General features: G+C 58.4%; 1 protein-coding gene and 1 long non-coding RNA gene across 4 annotated transcripts in view; one reads left to right on the top strand and one right to left on the bottom strand.

Annotated features, from left to right (window-relative positions):
• WFDC1 (WAP four-disulfide core domain 1) overlaps nt 1–19,357 on the bottom strand; it is a 47,987-nt gene that overhangs the window by 16,807 nt on the left and 11,823 nt on the right. Inside the window, exon 1 of one of the 3 annotated variants that reach the window (XM_058706438.1) lies at nt 5,972–6,139. The exons of the other annotated variants lie outside the window; for them this stretch is intronic. Within the exon in view, the coding sequence (XP_058562421.1) occupies nt 5,972–6,115 (144 nt within the window). The 5' untranslated portion in view covers nt 6,116–6,139. Of the gene's footprint in view, nt 1–5,971; nt 6,140–19,357 lie in introns of those variants that run through there. 3 annotated transcript variants of the gene reach the window in all.
• LOC131498914 (uncharacterized) lies at nt 1,191–5,684 on the top strand. Its single transcript, XR_009255632.1, has 2 exons — nt 1,191–1,322; nt 5,374–5,684. It is a non-coding gene; the product is annotated as an uncharacterized LOC131498914 (long non-coding RNA).

Raw genomic sequence — 19,357 nt, 5'->3', positions numbered from 1 at the left:
TCTAAGCGTTACTTGCCCTTCCTCTGGAATTTGGACGTCAAAAAGTCTAAAAATACGTCTGTCCCTGGAACAGGGGCTTACAGCTCAGTGCGCGTTGATGAATGCCGTTTCCTGACGCCCTGGGACCTCAGCGCTGGGCTCTGGGAGCGGAACTGGGTGCATTGCTAAGGGACTTCCTCAGAGAGGCACGCAAAGTCCCAGATCTCACACCAGCGATGACCTCATCACAGCGCATGTTGCCGGCAAACTCGACCGACTCCTTTAGCCGGGGGCCCCCGGGCACTGCGGCGCACCAGGAAGTCTTCTGGAACTTTCTATCCCCTTCCATCCTGTTCTGGAAGGTTTTAACGTAACTTATCCATTCCCTTTGTGGTACATTCATACTTCCCAGGCCGACTACGTGCCAGGCGGGCTGGCTCCAAACAATGCTGGGCTGGACCAGAAGACATCCCTCCCTTCACGGGGCTCAGCTCCAGGACAAGGGACAAACACCAAACCAGACGTCACACAGAGACCGCAAACATACTGCCTTTTTTTTTTTTTTTCTGCCATCTGCAAAATCGGGTAATGAAAAACTAAAGCCACATTAAAAAAAAAAAAAAAAAACCATGCACATCATATTAAAGGGGCTGAATGCTAGGGAGAAGTCGAGGTAATATGAAAGCACTTAAGGGAACCGCCTTCCGAGGAGAAGACCGAAAGCTAAGACCACGACGACCCGGCGTGGGTGTGCTTGCCCATCACCCACACGGAAATTCTGCTCCCGTTCCCTCCCCGCCAGCGCCCGGCACCTCTAACCGACCGTCTGTGTCTACGGGCTTGCCTATTCCGGAAAGTCGACGCAAAGAGATCCTACGGGATGTGGCCTTTTGTGGCCGGCTTTTTGTGCTTAGCAGAATGTTTTCAGGGTTCATCCCTCCGGTAGCAAGTGGGACGACCCCACTCCCGTCTCTATGGCTGAATAATATTCCACCGCATGGATTGGTCGTCTTTCTTTTTTTTTTTCCTTCTGAGCTTCCGGACCTTTCCAGCTCTCTGCTTTCTCACCTCCCTCCCGCGGGCACGCTCCCCGATGATAACCACCCGGTTGCCCTGGATGCTTCTTCCCTTGGTCACTTCCGCCTGGGACTGATTTCAGGCCTGGAACCTCAGATGGGGAAGCCGGCCGCAGGGAGGAGAAAGTGACTCGGCCAGCTCATCGCCACCCCGCCATCCCCCATTCTGAAGAGGTTTCCGTGTGCCCGTGACGTGCGGGACACCGGGCTACAGCCAACCATGGGGTTGTTCCCCTCGGCACGTCACTTCCCCTCTCCCGCCCCCAGGTAGGACCCACGGGGCCTTGGCCGTGAACACCCCAGGGCCCCCGAGGAGCCCTCGCTCCTCTGCACGGAGGCGCCTTAGAGGTCCCGATGATGGGGTCCCGCGGGGGGTGCGAGCTCACATCTTCCGAGGAGTGAGGCGAGTCCCCGGGACTCCGACAGTGTAATGACCGCTTCGCCCGTCCCCGGCCAGAACGGCCTGGGGGTGAGTCACGTCTCACCAGGGCCTCGAGTTCCTCATCCGGGCGATGTCTGTCATCGGGGCTGCTGGCGGCAAGCAGTAGAAATTGGCAGAAACTGGACACCGCAGGGGTGTCCCCGGGGCCGCTCTGAGAAAGCCCCACAAGCTGGGGGCTGGACACAACAGGGGCGCGCTGTCCCACGGCTCTGGAGGCCAGGAGGCGGAAATCAAGGTGGTGGGGTGGGGGTGGGGGGGCCTGGTTTCTTCTGCAAGCTGTGCGGGAGGATCCGTGCCGCACCGGTCTGCGGCTTCTGGTGGCTCCCGGCAATCTGACGTCCCTTGGCTCGGAGACGCAGCTCTCCATTCGCCACCTCTGTCTTCACTTGGCCTCCCCGCCGTGGGTCTGCCTCTGGGTCTCCTCTCCTCACCAGCCACACTGGGTTCAGGGAGCGTCGGCCTCACTCCCGAGTGTCCTCGTCTTGATGAATCCCATCTACACCAGCCCTGTTTCCAGATAAGGCCCCGTTTCCAGGTAACCAGGGGTTAGGATCTGAGCATCTCTTTCTCGAGGGACATGGTGGAACCCACCACGCACGCCCGAGACCAGGATTCCAGGGCAGGGCGGGTTCTTGGGAGGGGTCCCAGGAAGCTCCAGCGGGCCGGGAAGGGGCAGAGCCCATCCAGGGGGCGTTAATACGCAGGCAATTGACAGGCGGGGGTGCGGGTGGGGCAGCTGGCGCTCAGACCTGAGGGGAATCTCTGGGACACCCTACAGACTGTTCTTCAGAGGTGTCCCGCCCAAGGATGAGCAAGCCAGGTCTGTCTTCGAGACCCATCTGCTCCCCTGATGGGAACCCCCAGCATCTTGGCCCGTCCTGGGTGTCGGCTGAGCGTGTCCCCCAGCCAGGGAGGTACGGTCGTATCCGAGAGCCCTTCTGCCTCTCCTACTCGTGCTAACTTCGCAAAAAAATAAGCAACAATAAGATGCAAGAAAAGACTCGGGAGGTCACAGAAATCACAAGGGGAAGGGGAGCCAGCTTGGGGAGGCAGCCCTTCCTCCTGCCGCACCCCCTCAGCGCCCCCTCCGCCAGGCAGGCGCCCCTGGGCAGGGTGGGAACTGCCCAGCGACCTCCAGCTGCCCTGGACGGGAGCTTGGGGGATAAGCCAGACTCAGCCATGGTGACACACGGAGAACTGGGGCCACCCGGTCCCCCGTGACATAGTGGCTGCAGAGGGCCCCACCCGGTAAATTGGGAGGCTCCTGAGACTTAACAGGTGGCGAGTGCTTGTCCTCACACATAGCGAGGGCTCAGGAAAGCACTGTTCCCATCGAACGCCCGCTCCACCGAATGGACCGAGCGCCCCAAAGCAGGCGGCCGGGCTATTTACAAACATCTTGCCTCTGTTTTATCCAGCCTGGCAAATATTTTGGTGCCATGTTTTTTGTCTGGTCCGGTTTTATGTTTATTATTATTTTTTTAATTTTGTGAATGTTTATTTTCGAGAGACGGGGGGCGGGGAGGGGTGGAGAGAGAGGGAGACAGAGAATCTGAAACACACTCCAGGTTCTGAGCTGTCAGCACAGAGCTCGACGCAGGGCTCGAACTCACGAACCGCGAGATCATGACCGGAGCCGAAGTCGGGCGCTTAAGCGACAGGGTCCCCCAGGCGCCCCGTGGTCTGGTTTTGTGTTTAATAGTGCACGTGAAGAGGAGGGGCAAAGCCGGTGCTGCCTGCCCCCCCACGCTGTAGGTGGGGAGGCCGAGGCTCAGAGGCGGGACCCTCTTTCTCACGACAAGCCCCCCAGTGGCCTCCTTGGGGACAGATGGCCGTGCCTCCCTCTCTGCCGTGTCTCTAAGTCCTCGGGCAGGAAGGCAGGTGGACACGGCGACCAGGAAGTGCGCTGGGCCCGCTCTGCCCTCTCTGCCCAGGGCTGGGCCTTGAGAAAGGGAGAAGGGGCAGCCACGTGCTGGCCCAGGCCCTACAACCAGCCTTGGCAGGTGCCCTGTGAGGCCACCTCGAGGGCGGGCGCCTTGCGAGGAGCTGGGCAGTGGCTCTATGCTTTGATTTTTTTTTAATTTTTCAAGTTTATTCACTGTGAGAGAGGCAGAGCGAGCGGGGGAGGGGCAGAGAGGGAGGGGAAGAGAGAACCCCAAGCGGGCTCCGTGCTGTCGGCATGGAGCCCGACGCGGGGCTCGAACGCCTGAAATGCGAGATCGTGACCTGAGCCGAAACCGAGAGTCGGACGCTTTTCCGACCGAGCGACGCAGGTGCCCCCGGTTTAATTTTAACAAGGGCTCTATTTAACTCTCCAGAGCGGGTTTCAGCACCCTACGGGACACCCGGCCTTTCCTCACCCTGACCTGCCCCCCCCCCCCCCGGTCCTCGAGGGTCCGGGGTCAGGGCTGAAGACCACCCTCCCCCCCGCCAACCCCGTGCCCAGGGTCCCCAGCCTCCCAGCCTCCCCCCTCACTGTGGGACAAAGTGGAGATCAGCCCAGACGACAAGATGGAGATCTCTTTGTGGTCCGAGAACCAAAGTCCTAAATGAGCCATCCCGCTGGGCCAGCAAAGAGCAAGGAGGTGTCAAACCTGAGAGGGGTCTCTCTCCCTCCTTGCACAAACCCTCCCCTGCAGTGAGGGCCCCCTCAGGGGCTCCCAGATACACGATTTGTGCCTCACGCTCTGCCCACATTGTGTCTTCTTCCAGGGATGTCCTTACTCCTCCTAATCCTTAATAGTTCTTCAAGATCTGGCCAGGGTCTCCCCTCTTCCAGGAAGCCTTCAGGGATCGCTCTCCCTTCTCCAAACACCTACCGTCATTCCAGTTGCTGCTATTCTTCTCCACTCCCGGTGGCCTCCTGCCTGAGCTGGAGAACGTGAGCCCTGGAGGCTGAGATTAGCCTCGATACGGTTTCAAGCATCTCACCGTGGCGGGAGTCATGAAACATTCCCCTTTCCCACTGATCTACCTGGCAAACTCCTACTCATCGCTCAGAGCCCAATGTTGAATGTCCCCAACCCTGGAAGACGCTTTCCTGACTCTTCTGGAGCAGAGCTGCACACATTCTTCCGCCCTTCCAGTGCGTTTGCCCATAATTCATTCACAGGAACGTACCGAGTGCCAACTGAATGGCAGATGCCTGGCCAGGCACCAGGAACACTGCACTGAACGAGACACAATCAGGCCTCACCTCGAGGGTCCTATATCCCACCTGGGGTGGCAAGCGCCACCCAGTTTCACAACGATTTCACGAAGTCACCAAGAGGCACCGAGCACTTGCTATGTTAAGGGGACTCGTTCAATCCTGCGAGAGTCAGTGTTGTCTCCTTGACTCCTCCCCACCCCTGTGCTCCCTGTGCTAGAAAGGGGGGGGGGGGCGCGTTAAGATCACACACACACACCTCCCCCCCTGGGGCACCTGGGTGGCTCAGTCGGTTGGGCGTCCGACTTCGGCTCAGGTCACGATCTTGCAGTTCGTGAGTTCGAGCCCCGCGTCGGGCTCTGTGGTGAGGGCTCAGAGCCTGGAGCCTGTTTCAGATTCTGTGTCTCCCTCTCTGTCTGACCCTCCCCCGTTCATGCTCTGTCTCTCTCTGTCTCTCAAAAATGAATAAACGTTAAAAAAAATTAAAAAAAATAAGATTATACCCTCCTGCCCCCGGTCTCTCTCTCCTGGTCCCCTTCCTGCCTTACTTCTCTCCTTGGCACCTGTTTTCCTTATCTCTCACTTACTCTCTCACTATGTCGCGATCTCCCCGAAGCAGAGAACCGCTGTCTATATGCCCACAGCCCAGAAGAGTGCCCGGTAAACAGGGGTGACCGAACAACAGGTGTTGAAAGAACCGCATCCCTCTAACACTCTGTCTTTTCCAGGTGAGATCGCTGGTGCTCAGAGATGTCAAACAAGTCGCCTGAAGTCACACAGCTGGTGAGCAGCAGAGTCTGAATGCAAACCCAGACCCCCGGGTCCACGGGTGGCTTCCCACCCTCTGCTGTGCTGTCCTATCCCTTCGTACCGCCAGCACACATCACCCGACCGCCTCCCCCACTCGACCACGTCCCCCCCGAGGGTGGGAGCCGCTGTCTCCGTGTTGAACCCACAGGACCGCACACAGTGCCTGACCCAGCAGAGCAGTTTCTACTAAATGTTTACTGAACAAGTAAATGACCGCACGAATGCCTAATTATATCTTATAAACGCTTGGTTGTTGATGGTTGAGAACACAACGCTCAGTTTCAAGCCCTTGGGAGTCTCAAAGTGGGGGCTGTCCTCTTTGGTGGGCCAAAGCGTGTCACCATCCCCCTGCGCATTTTTTGCAGCGCCCTCCGCCTCTTGGCTCACAGACCAGGGGCCGTGAGCGAGGGCGGGGAGCTCATCTGCCCACCTCCCGACCTTGGCACACGTGCGTGCCAGCCCGCCCGAGTCTGGGGGCCGCCCGTCCCCTCCCGGCCTCCCCCCCCGGGCACTTACGCGGGGCTTCTCGGCCAGCCTGGCGTGTAGCGCCCGTCTCCAGATATTCTTGGCAGAACTGGCTTCGCGGACAAGCAGCAGGAAGGACAGAGCCCAGATGACCTTCCTCCCGCCGCTGCCCATCCCGCGGCCAGGAGAAGGCATTTCCTCCCACACGGGCAGAGAAGAGGGGCCCCTTTTGCCGGGAGCGGGGGGGGCCTGCAAGTGGGGGACAGAAGCGTGCACGGTCCGCCGGGCTCTCAGCTCCACTCGGCCGGGCCCCTCGGATCATGTGTCGGCGCCCAGCACATGCCCCCACCCCTACCCCCACCCCTGCCGGTGGCCGGCCCGCCCTATTTTTAGCTTTGCCCTATAACATCTGGCCGCAGAGTCGCCACATAGATGTCTGCAGCCCGGGCAGCTGAGACGGTGGAGGCAGGAGGAGGGGGGCACGGGCTCGCCAGAGACGTGGCCGGGACACATTGGGATAATGAGCATTTGCGTGCAGGCTCGGTCCCCTCCCGGAGGAGGTGTGCTGGCTCCCGGGGCAGAGGGAGGACCCTGGGCCGGTGGGGGTGGGGGTGGGGCGGCTCGCAGCTGCCACCTCACCCAAGTTTTGAGCTGAGCCGACAGGCTCTGCCCATGGAAGCTTCTTCGGAACATGGTGCTGGGTGGGGAGCGGCCGAGCCCGGCTGCGGAAACCTCAGCGTCCTCGCCTCGCGCGCGGCCGAGCGGACAGCTGCGTCGTGGGGTCCTTGGGGAGGGGTCGGCGAAGCTTTGCACGCGTCGTGAGTGTGCCTGCCGGGGCCGGCCCGCGTGTGTTCGGGCCGCGCGCGGAAAAGCGCCAGGCTCAGCGCTTCACGAACGTTCTGTCGCCGGCTGCGCACAAGCAGCCCCTCTGGTGACGCCCGTTTCGCAGGGGAGGAAACACAGGCGCAAGACCGCCCGCGGTCCGGCGGCCAGCGGCAGAGCTGGGGCTCGACCCCAGGCCCCCGTGACCCTGCGACATACCACAGAAGGGCCCCCAGCCCCAGACTTAGGGACGCGCCCGGGGGGCGAACCGGCTCGGCCCGTGTCCGCGTGCTGCTGGGAAAGCCTGCGCCCCGCGTCCCAGTTCTTTCACCTGTGACACTGACTTTGTCGTCTTGGCGACAGTGGCAGGAGGGGCTCAGAGACCCCCGAGGCGGACGCCAGCTCCAAAAGGTCAAGCCTCCGCGCCTCTCTTGTTTGCCTGCACAGGGCCTGGCCTGCGTCGGTGCACGGAACAAATGTAGCCGTCACGACGACCCTGCGAGGAAGGGGGCCTCGTCTGCAGATAAGAGAGGCAGGACAAAAGTCAGGCGCATCTCCTAGCCCCCAGGACACGACGTGGGGCTGGCACACAACAGGCGCTCGATAAAGGCTCTTGAGCTGAGGAGTCACCCCCGCGGCAGCATTCGGATCCCAGGGACCCAGGGCCGAGCTGGAACCCGTCAGGTAATTTCTTGCAAAGATTAACTTCTAAAAAGGACCCTCCGAAGTCCTGAGGACAGGAGGGGTGACGGCCCAGGGACACGTGAACTACAGGTCTTAATGCGGCAGGAGAAAGGCTCTGGGAAGAGAAGTAAACACGGAACAAATCTGCCCGGGAAACCAGCCGCTTTCTTTGATCAGAATCGAGGCAGGAGCCCGGCCCGACAGCCAGGCCGGACGGCCCAGCGGGCGCCGGGGCGGGGGAGGCCAGCCGGGGCCCGGGGCCCAGCCGTGATGGCGGGGCCGGCAAAGCCGCCCAGGTCTCTGCCAAGCCTCAGAACTTGATGTTCCGAGCGGCAGAGGTCTTTCTGGTGTATCCGAGCTCCGGAGATCTGGATCGGATCCCAAGCTTTGTGGGCCGTCCGTCTGGGACTCACCAGCCCCTGACTGTGACTTCCTGCGGATCCGGGGGCGAGGTTTCCTCTGGGAAAGCCTTGGGGCTGGCATGGCCTTTCAGGTCCTCTGCGCCGAGCGAGGGGACCGCTGGGCGCCTGCCAAGGCCTCTCTCCCTCTGCAAAGACAGGAAACGGTCTCCTTTAAAACTATAAAGGGCACAAGTGCTCAGGGCTCCCACTCTGAAGAGCAGAGGACAAGGTCACAGTTACAGGGTCCAGGAAGAAATCGCCCTGCAGCCCTGATCGGACACCCCGACCTTGACCAGATCAAGCAAGTAAATGCTCCACGAAAGGGGTCAGGGTGACATCAGTCCACGCGTCACATGGACACGCAAGAGACTTAGAGGAGCCCTGGGAGGGCGCCCCGGGGAAGTGACCGCACACCTGAGCGCTGAAGGATGCAGAGGGACAGACAGATGGGCTTAGAGTGCGCTGCTGTGGGCCCGCGGGGATTGTGCCTTCCTGGGCCCGTGCTCTGTGCAAAAACAAGGATGACAAGGATCCTACCACAAGTGCCTTGATGAAAAGACAAATAGAACTCAAGCTGGAATGCTTTCTTTTTTCGGTTCTGACTTGAAGAGAAACCGAGTCACTTTCCTGAGCCCCTCAAAGTCTCGTGGGCCCTAGGCAGTGTGCCTGGAGATGGCCCCGGGGTCCCAAGAGCGCTGTGTGACCTGGGGGGAGCCTCTGCCCTCTCTGAGCCAGGAAGCTGGGAGGATTAAATGGATAGTGTGGGTGAGCCCACTGGGTGCACGGGAAGTGCCCTTTGTCATCATGTCCTCTGTACGAGCAGGGTGGCCCCAAGGGGAAAAGGCCCTCAGGTTGGCCGTCGGCCTCAGGAACCGCCCCACCCAGCTCTGCTCCGGGCTGTGAATGAAAACAGATGTCCCCTGGGCTGTTTGTTCTTGGACAGCCTGACCCTGAACTCAGTTCACTCCACTGCCCTGTTACTGACCTCCACTCACTGTCCGCCTCCCCCTTCCCCCTCAGCTGATGCCCTCCCATTTAGGGAGCTCTCAGCTTCTCTCTCCAGCAAGGCTCCTCGCCTCCTCCCCCTGCCCCCAGAGTGACCGGTGGCCCCAGGGCCAGACCTCCTAGGAACTGACCCCTTGGCCCTGGCCAGGGGACCTCCCTTACTTCCTTCCCATTCAGCGTTGCTGCAGGAGAAAAGTGTCCCCTTTCCAGCAGGAGGAAGCCACAAAGCCCGGGCACGCTGGTCGAAAGGTCAGGTTTGGGGCGCCTGGGTGGCGCAGTCGGTTAAGCGTCCGACTTCAGCCAGGTCACGATCTCGCGGTCCGTGAGTTCGAGCCCCGCGTCGGGCTCTGGGCTGATGGCTCGGAGCCTGGAGCCTGTTTCCGATTCTGTGTCTCCCTCTCTCTCTGCCCCTCCCCCGTTCATGCTCTGTCTCTCTCTGTCCCAAAAATAAAATAAAAAACGTTGAAAAAAAAAATTTAAAAAAAAAAAAAGAAAAAAAAAAAAAAGAAAGGTCAGGTTTGAGGGCTAGGCCGGCTCTTTGCACCCGTGATCCCCAGCCAAGGCGCTGGTCCTATCGGCCCCTCTTTAGCTGCCGGGCCCGGCTCTCAGGTGACCTCTCTTGCTTCTCTTCCATGCTACGTGACCACTTGCTTTTCGTTTCTCCATCAAAAGCAGATCTGGTTTTGGGGCACCTGGGGGGCTCAGTCGGTGAAGCATCTGACCTAGGCTCAGGTCACGATCTCACGGTTCGTGGGTTCGAGCCCCGCGTCGGGCTCTGTGCTGACCGCTCGGAGCCTGGAGCCTGCTTCGGATTCTGTGTCTCCCTTTCTCTCTGCCCCTCCCCTGCTTGTGCCTTCTCTCCCTCTCCCTGTCCCTCCCCCCCCTCACTCTCTTTCAAAAATAAATAAACATTAAAAAAAAAAAAAAGCAAATCTGATTGTGAAACCCCTCCATATCCTGCCTCCTAGGCCAAAAAACCTAGCCCTGGCCCTGTTAGGACAGGGACAAAATGCATGACCCACAGCCCCTGCCGGTCTGACCTAGACTCTCTCCACCTGGGTGTTAGCATCCCCTGTGGGAGGGGGTTTTAATAAGTCCACACCCAGGTCCAGCCTGGACCAAAGAAGTCAGAACCCGGATCAGTGAGATCGGAACTGGGCGTTTCCAGAGGTCCCTGGCTGATTCCGATGAACAGCCAGGGCCAGGAGCCCTGACACACCGCAGGCCTCTCCCCGAAGGGCCCCCAGCGCCCCTCCACGCACCCTCCCTTCTCCTGCTGCAGCAACCTGCCCTCCCCCACACATGCACACCACCTGCCTCTTTGCTCCAAGGCCTCTGTATACTCTTCTCCCTCTCCCTGACACCCTTCCCTGTTTTCTGTGCTGGGGAAACCGGTTCAAGCTTCCTCTCATCTCCACTCTCGGCAAAACATGGGGCTGCTTCCTCCCAGAAACGTTCTCTGATCTCCAGGCCAGCTGGGCTCCCCCGAGAACGGGCTTTCTGGGCCCGTGTGCCTCTGCTGGATAGGACCCAGACGACAGGACAGTGGAAATGATGTTTCTTGTGACAATGCCTGACTCTCCCAATACACGGGAAGTGCTCTAAGGGTAGGGACTGTCTCGTCATTGGCTTGGGTGTTTCTGTTCTCACCTACTATGCGCGTAGCACATAGTAGGAGCTCAGCAGACATTCACCAAGTGGCTGCATGGATGTGTCTGCTCCCCCGCCAGGGCCCCCGCCCAGGCGACTTTGCTGGGACTTCCTAAGGTCAACCAGCCACCGCCTGTGCCAGACCGTGTCCTAGGAGCTGGGAACACAACTGCCCCTCCCCGCCAGCTGTGCATCCTCGACGTCTGTGGCTGGACCGCCCTCTGACACGGGGCCTGCCCTGTGCGCTGGGGGACGCTTAGCCTCTACCCACTAGACGTCAGCGATGTTCTCCCGCCACCCCCCACCAGGGGTGACGGCCAAAGATGTCTCCAGACAGTATCGAACTGCCCCTAGTCTGGGACAAAGTCCCTCCCGGTAGAGGTCATCGCCGGAGGTGACCACAGTAAAACAGAGCGGAGTCAGGATGCTGGTTTATGGGTGTTGCCGAACTGCCCGCATATGTTTCCCGTGCTTTTCCGTAGGTTTAAGTCACATACACACACATTTAAAAGAAAAAAGAACGGGGCCCCTGGGTGGCTGGGGCGGCGGCTATGCGTCCAACTCGATCTCGGCTCAGGTCACGATCTCACGGTTTCGTGAGCTTGAGCCCCACATCGGGCTCTGCACCAACAATACGGAGTCTGCTTCAGAGTCTGTCTCCCTCTCTCTCTCAAAATAAATACACGTCAAAAAAAATTATTAAAAAAAAACCAACGTCACCGTAATAAACTCTGGCAGGAAGTGTGAGCCAAGGTGAAGGGCTCTCCGGTCTACCTTGCGCTCCGCTCCCGCGGGGCTTGGGGACCGCTGCGCTCTGTCTCCCCCAGGCCCCCGCGCCTCGTGCACAAGCCGCCCCTCGCCCCTCGACGGGGTCACTGAGCTGACAGAGGGCACATGGGGTGCTTCCTTACCACCTCCGCCCCTAGCCCTCCTCCGAGATCCGGTTCTGAACGAGTTCTGCTTGTCCAGACCTGCCTGCCATTCGAGCAGAGCCCGCGACGATGCTCACGGGGCCACGCGCCAGCCGTCGGCGGATTCGGGGTGAAGAGCACACACATGCCTCTTGTAGGTTCTCGCGCTTCCTCGCAGCTTGAGGGACACCCGAACAGAGAGGTCTACGAAAGTAAAAGGGCAGAGTATTTCAAAGAAGTCTCGCCCCTGCAACAGGTAGACAAACGACCCCGTGTGACAAGCGGTCAACGGACTCGGGGAGACGTTCATTTCCCTGAGGAACGCACGCAAGGTGCCAACGGGGACGTGGAAAGATGCTCAATGCCATTGGCCATCAGAGGAAGGCAAAGCAAAGCCACGTGAGAGGTCCCCTCCCGCCCACCGGGACGGCTGGCTTTTCACGCGCGCACGCACCCAGACGTGCCCTCGCGCACACGCGCAGGAAGCTGGCAAGTCTTGGCGAGGACGGGGAAGAACGGAGCCCTGTCCGCGGACGGCGACAACAGCAAGGGAATGTCCTCTGGGCAAACGTTCGGTGGCACCCCTGAGAGCTCAGCACAGAATTACTCAAGACCCAACAATTCCACGCCTAGGGAACTACTCGACGTAACTGAGAACGGGGACTCAAACAAACACTTGTTTTTTAAATGATTTTTTTTTTAACGTTTACTTCTTTTTGAGACAGAGAGAGACAGAGCATGAACGGGGGAGGGTCAAAGAGAGAGGGAGACACAGAATCCGAAACAGGCTCCAGGCTCCGAGCTGTCAGCACAGAGCCCGATGCGGGGCTCGAACCCACGAACCGTGAGATCCCGACCTGAGCTGAAGTTGGACGCTGAACGGACTGAGCCACCCAGGTGTCCCCAAAATGGTTATTTTTTTTTTTTAACGTGAATTGGACTTCAATAAAAGTAAAGTGGAAACAAAACTACCCAGACGAGACAAAACGGAACTGAGTTCTCCACACCCTGCCTGCGTCGGGGCAGAAAAGCCTGCCTGCCCATCGCCTGCCTGCACCTGCTTCTTCCGGCTGGTCTGGTCACCGAAACTTCTGCTCAGCGACCACTCCCTCCCCGCCTCCTGCCTTTGTGGTCCGGGTTGGGGCTCAAGGTCAACCTCACGGGACGGCGGGGGGGGGGGGGGGGGCAGGGGTCAAGGTCAGACAATCCATAAAACCTGAGCCGGGCAAAGCCATCCGAGGTGCCATTTGCTCAGGATGCCATTAGAAAAGCGAAACAAAACCCCCGAACACAAAAGCTGTGACTTTTGTCACAGGTGAGCTGGAGACTCCGCGGTCCTTTTCCGGAGCGAACTCTTCACTTTCCAGGGAAGCAAACGGTCCCCCTGTCCCCGCACGGCAGCCTCATGTTGTGTCTCCCTGGGACACAGAGGCCCTGGGGACAGCGCGAGAGACGGGTGAGACGGGAGAGAGATCCCCTCCGTCAGGGAGGGGACGATCCAGACCAAGAAAACCGGTACGTGGTGCTAAATGCTATAAGGACTCAGAAGTCTGGGGTGCCGTGTCAGATGGGGAGCCCCCTCTAGAGAGGGTGGAAAGGAGCAGCATCCGAGGGGTGACCTCTAAATCCAGAGATGAGAAGGAACCCAACAAGTTGAGGGGGGGTGTGGTAGGAAGAATCTTCCAGGCAGTGGTCACCTGCCTCTGGCCCCAAGCCCGCTGTACTGTAAACCCACGGGGGCCCTGAGGGGTAGGAGGCAGCCCTTGCCGTATCCCGAGATCAGGGGAGGACCTGGGACGGGGTGGCTGGAGCAGGACTGCAAAGGAAAGCCGTCTAGTGATGAGGGTGCTGGATTCCCCCCAGGCCTGAGCCAACCACGCATCCACGTGCCCTCTTCCTGGCGACCGGTTCAGGAAGGGGTCGGCCATCCGGTCTGGACCAATGAGGTGAGATACTTCCGGGAAAGCGGTCCTCAAAGCGGAGGGCCATGCAGGAAAAGTGATGCTTCCTCCGTGCACTTGGGCTTTATCCGGTTAGGATGCAATGCCAGGATCTTCAGCAGCCATTTTGTCACCATGACAGGACAATCAGGAGAATGAGGCCAACGCTGAAATGGCAGCAGGGGGGAAACCCCTGAGTCCTTGGTGACTTTGTTGAACTGTTGAGTTCGGTCGATCCTGGAGCCATCCTAGCCGGGCTTCCCGTTACATGGCACAAACTCACCTTCCGAAAGCCCACCGGGAGAGACTAGGGACTTGACTGGGTCCCCTGCGACTGTACAGACACATTGTACAGCCCATGCAGAATTGTCACAACCCATGCAGAATCCCACGTGCCCCCTTCCTTCTTCCTTCTTCCTCCCCGGGGTCAACGAGTCAGGCCACTTGGCCAGGAGTGGTCAGTGGGGACAGCAGGACACCCCGAGGTTCTTGCCACCCTTCCAGGCAGACACCGTGCAGAACGCTTTCGCTCGGCAAGAGTGCGGAGAAAGAACAGAAAGCAAGAATCCTTGACCTTATTATGCAGTGCCTGGTGCAGATAAATCGATCACTTGGCCAAAACAAGCCGTCCCGCCATCTATCACAGTGTGACGGGCACATAAATTCGGAAAGTGACTTCTGCCTGGCCGGGCAGGCAGGGCCCCCGTCCCGGCGGGCAGAGAGGGAAGGTGACAGCCTATCCCTCAGGCCCAGGGTCCTACCTCCTCTTGGAATCAGCTGCCCACTGCTTTCCTGACTTTTATTTACTCATCTTTCATGTTACAAGGCACAGATTTTGTATCAGGGGAAAATGGAAACAGCAAAGGGTATTTAAAACAGAGGGATTCAGGGGCGCCGGGCTGGCTCCCTCTGCTCCTCTCCCTGGCTCGCACTCTCTCTCTCTCTCTCAAATTAAAAAAAAAAAGGGGCGCCTGGGTGGCGCAGTCGGTTGAGCGTCCGACTTCAGCCAGGTCACGATCTCGCGGTCCGTGAGTTCGAGCCCCGCGTCGGGCTCTGGGCTGACGGCTCGGAGCCTGGAGCCTGCTTCCGATTCTGTGTCTCCCTCTCCCTCTGCCCCTCCCCCGTTCATGCTCTGTCTCTCTCTGTCCCAAAAATAAATAAAAAACGTTGAAAAAAAAAAAATTAAAAAAAAAAAAAAAAGAGGGATTCATGCAGGACCTTTGTTACATAGTATACAAAACAACTCAGAGACTGACAATAACAAGGAGCCACTGCCCACAGCCCCAGTGTAGGGAGGCGGGTGGGGGGTGGTATTTCTCGGGCCCAGGATCTGGGGTCACCCCGAAGCAGCTGAACCACAGCAAGGCAGGCCGGTGGTAGTGGGGCCACAGATGAGACACAGCCAATGCTTAAGGCCTCATCCCCGGCACAGGGATGGGGAAAAACACCCTGGCTTCTCCCTTCCTCTGCCCTCCAGCCTCCCATCAGGGCCTCCCGCTGTGTGAGCCCAGTGACATGGGAGCAGGGGACATGCTGTCCGCAGGAGTCAGTCCCCTGGAACGTCCCCCAGAGTGGGAGAGGAGGGCGGATCCGGGGGTAAACGGGCCCAGGATCAGCACAGGTAGTCACGTCAACCCCCCTCCCCCCCCAGCCACCCAGCCACACACACAGGTGACTTCTCCATTGTCTCCCATCTCTAACTTATTCTTTTCCTTCCTCTGACTAGATCAAAAGCTGATAGAACCCAAAGCGGTGGCAGAAATCTTCCACTGATCTGTTTTTCTTCGATGTTTATTTTTGAGAGAGACAGAGCGTGAGCAGGGGAGGGACAGAGGGAGAGGGAGACACAGAATCGGAAGCAGGCTCCAGGCTCCGAGCTGTCCGCACAGAGCCCGACGCGGGGCTCGAACCCACGAACCGCGAGATCCTGACCTGAGCTGAAGTCGGACGCTTCACCAACTGAGCCACCCGGGTGCCCCTCCATTGATCTGTTAGACAGCTAGCTATTCACTGAGCATCTACTGGGTGCTGGGCCATTATTCTAGGCCCTGAGATCTGCGGAGCTTACATTCTAATGGGGGCACTGGGAAGTGACATACTATAAACAAGAAGCAAACGAATGAACAAGATAGTCCCAGAGGGGTGGGCACTACAAAGAAAATAAACCAGTGATGCGCAGTGAGAACGAGTTGGCTAGGGTGGTGGGCAGGAAGACGTCCCTGAGCAGGTGACATCCTAGTCAAGGTGGGAGTGATGAAAATAAACCACCTGCGCAGAGAGAAGGTCGAGGCATATTCCAGGTAGGGGGCGCAGCAGGTGCAAACGCCCTGAGGGGAGCACTAAGTTGGCCTGTTGCAAGCATCATAACGGCACTGACAACGTCAAAGGGTCTCAACTTAGCGGTGCTTAAACAAGAAACAGCTTCTTCGCTCGTCTCTCTTTTTTCGACCAAAACGGCAAAGCCCTTCCCAAGTACATTAACAAATGCAAACCGAGAGGGGGTAGATTTGAGGGTTGTGGTGTCAGGGGGCACCCAGCTCCACTGACAGGGACACCAAGCGGGCAGGAAGCAGGACCCAAGCCAGGATGCACAGCGGACCCCACGTATACCCTTGGATTTCCCATCAAAAATGCTCGTGGTGACGTTTTCTGGACGGTAGAACGGGGGGAGAATGGAATCGTACCAATAGTTTCTAACTTGTCTACAGCGATCAGGCATCACTAAGAGAAAGGATGGCCGCGGGTTCACATCCCAGCTCTGTCACCTTGCGGAAATGTCCCCTGAGCTCTAGGCTCATCCCCCCTTCCCCCAGCAAATGGTGCGTGACGGCACCTGCCCCGGGTCTGCCGTGCAGAATAGAACAGAAAACCCTGGCAAGTACTCCGCACAGAACACGGCCCACAGCACTTCTGTGAGGTGCGAACTGTGGTGATCTCACCACAGAGAGTCTCAACAACCGACTTCCAGGGTGCTTGTGACTCGGGGGCGCAGACTGACTCACCGAGGACACCGGAAAAATCCAAGGCTGAGGAGTGATCTCAGGCCTGCAGATCGGCCAGAAGGAACAGACATCAGGCAGGAGGGACGGACAAGCGTGTCTGGGACAGAGAGACGCGTGTGTCGACATCAGAGGTACCAGCCGGCACCCCTGACCAGAGCTCGAAGCTTTGGCACGACGAGCGGCTGAACGGAGGGTGTCGACCCCACCCCCACCCCCACCAGGGCGGCAGGTGGGGCCCCCGGAGCCTCCAGGCTGACAGAGAACCGGCGAGAAGGCCCCACCCGACCTGTGGCTGTCCCCACCTCTGGTTCCTCCGCTGCGGAAACTGGGAAATCGGCATCCACTGGGTGGGGGGATGGGGGGGGGAACGGCACGGGGGAGCAGATTTATAACAATAATTCCGGTCATAGAAATGACAATAATCAGGGGCGCCTGGGTGGCTCAGTCGGTTGAGCGTCCGACTTCAGCTCAGGTCACGATCTCGCAGTTTGGGGGTTCGAGCCCCGCGTCGGGCTCTGGGCTGACAGCTCAGGGCCCGGAGCCTGCTTCGGGTTCTGTGTCTCCCTCTCTCTGCCCTTCCCCAGCTCGTGTGCTGTCTCTCCAAATTAATGTTAAAAAAATTAAAATAAAAGTGTAGGCTATCCTGACACAAACGAGGAATTGTCCCACACATCACTCAATTTAAAAACTAATAATAACAATGATCACACTTAGGTAGCCTTTCTCTAAGCCAAGAACTTCACACGCTCACACACCTAATCCATGTACTAGCTCTAAGGGGTAAGTACGGCTATTATCCCCACCTCACTGATGGGGAAACTGAGGCTTGCCCAAGGTCACCCATCGGCCTAATGACCGCGCTGGCTCCATTATAATCAGAACTCTGTCACCTGAGATTTCCGTCATTTGCTGCCCCAAGAGATGAGCCCCAAGTCACCTGATGGCCCAAGACCTAGACACTCCCCCTTCCGCCCCACCCCACCCCCCACCCACATACCTCTAATCACCTGGACCCCGGATTCCCTGAAACAAGGATTCCACTTCAACACAACTGCCCAGCCCCAGTCCCCTGGGGCCAGCCCGGCCTAACTTTCCCTCCCAGGGCCTGGCTGAGGGACCCACACCCTGCTCTGCTCCCCGACAACCGCAGAGGCCTCTGGACCATCCCTGAGAAGCTGAGGGGTGAAGTCCCCATGCGTTTCGTGTGTCTGGTGCCCACACAACCCAGGCACATTCACGGTAACTGGCTTTCGCTGGTGCCCTTCCCTCCTCCCGCAATGCCCTTCCCTGCTCCTCACGAAATTCTACTCCCCATCGTCAGGGCCCAGACCCTCGCAGGGTGGGGGGAAGGACGTGGGGGCTCCTGGGAGGGCACGGAGGTGAGGCCCTCGGCCCCAGGGTGAACCATGAGCCACCGCAACTTTGCAATCACCTCCAATGTCACCCGCTCGCCGAACGAGGGCCGCGCAAGGGCAAAGCACCCCCTCACACCTGCTTTCTCAGTTCCCTCCTCCCACCCCTGCGTGAAATTTGGCAGTTTTTGTAACTCTTGGGGGACAATGTTAGTAATTAAGAAACAGCCTCATATGTATTTTTAATGTTTGTTTATTTTTGAGAGAGAGAGAGAGAGAGAGAGAATGAGTGGGGGAGGGAGAGAGAGGGAGACACAGAGTCCGAAGCAGGCTCCAGGCTCCGAGCCGTCACCACAAAGCCTGACGCAGGCCTTGAACTTGTGAACTGTGAAATCGTGACCTGAGCTGAAGTCTGACGCTCAACCAACCAAGGCACCCAGGTGCTCCAGCCTCAAGTGTATTTTTAAATAGTGCTTCCAGGGGTGCTTGGGTGGCTCAGTCGGTTGAGCGTCCGACTTGGGCTCAGGTCACGATCTCACGGTTCGTGGGTTCGAACCCCGCATCAAGCTCTGTGCTGATGTAGTCATCAAGCAGCAACATCTGACTGACAGCCGTCTAGGAAAACTGGTCCACGATGGGGAGAGAGGGAGAACACAACTGAGTTTGAAAAGGAAGAGAAGGAAAAAGAGGAGGAGGAGAGGAAGGAGGGAGGGAGATTCATCTGAGTCGGGGTTGCCAACAATCACTGAGAAAGCTAGCGAGGCGGCCCCGGCTAATACCCAGGGGGGACTGGAACCACCACCGTCAATTAGCAGCTGCTAGCAGGGGTCAAGGGCGGGTGCGGGGCGAGCTCACGACACCCCCTGCTGGAAGCAGCCAGCCACTGCCGAAGAAAGAAGGTGGGCATTCACTCTGACGGAAGAGCAAGGCGCCTGCTTCCAAGCTAGAGGGCCTGGTTAACCAGTTTTCTCCCTCGCTGAAACGACATCTGTCGTAACTTGGCTGGAACCGGCCGACCTTTTATCTATTACCTCCACCTGATCTGCTACGCAAAGTCACAACAGAGACGACGCAGGACAAGCTCAGGGATGCTCATCGCTGCCGAGCATATAATGCTAAAACGTTGGGTGGGGGGGGGGAAGGGGTAGCAGGAGGGACAAATGTCCTGGTGTGAGAGAACTGCCTAAGAGAATGAGATGTATGTAGGCACTCGCGCTCCAGGCCCCTATCAAAGTGGTGCAGAAGTCTAGTGACTCGGGCAAGCGTTCGGAACATATTGCATTCTACAACGGAATGTATACGATATTTCAGCTTTTGCAAAAAAAAAAAAAAAGTAGTGCATTTTTATGCACGTGTGCCTGGAAAAATGCGGAAGATGTCTCTGAACAAGCGACATCCTCAAGGTGGAAGTGATGAAAAAAGAATCACCCCTGCAGACAGAAGGTCTAAGGCAGGGGGTCACAGCAGGTGCAAAGGCCCTGAGGTGAACACCGATCTGGCTTGCTGTCATTGATACATCCAAAGGGTCTCGATTTAGTGGTGCCCTCACACCTGGTTCCATCCTCCTCCAGCCCATCACCTGCCGCTCCCCCCACCTCCTTCCCAGCCTCACTGGCTTTGCTGTCCCACAAACAACCTCAGCCACTCCTAGACCAATCGCTTTCATGCGC

This window comes from Neofelis nebulosa, chromosome 17 (genome assembly GCF_028018385.1).
Source record: "Neofelis nebulosa isolate mNeoNeb1 chromosome 17, mNeoNeb1.pri, whole genome shotgun sequence".
In the NCBI taxonomy this organism is placed as follows: Eukaryota; Metazoa; Chordata; class Mammalia; order Carnivora; family Felidae; genus Neofelis; species Neofelis nebulosa.
This window is presented reverse-complemented; position numbering and strand designations above follow the sequence as displayed.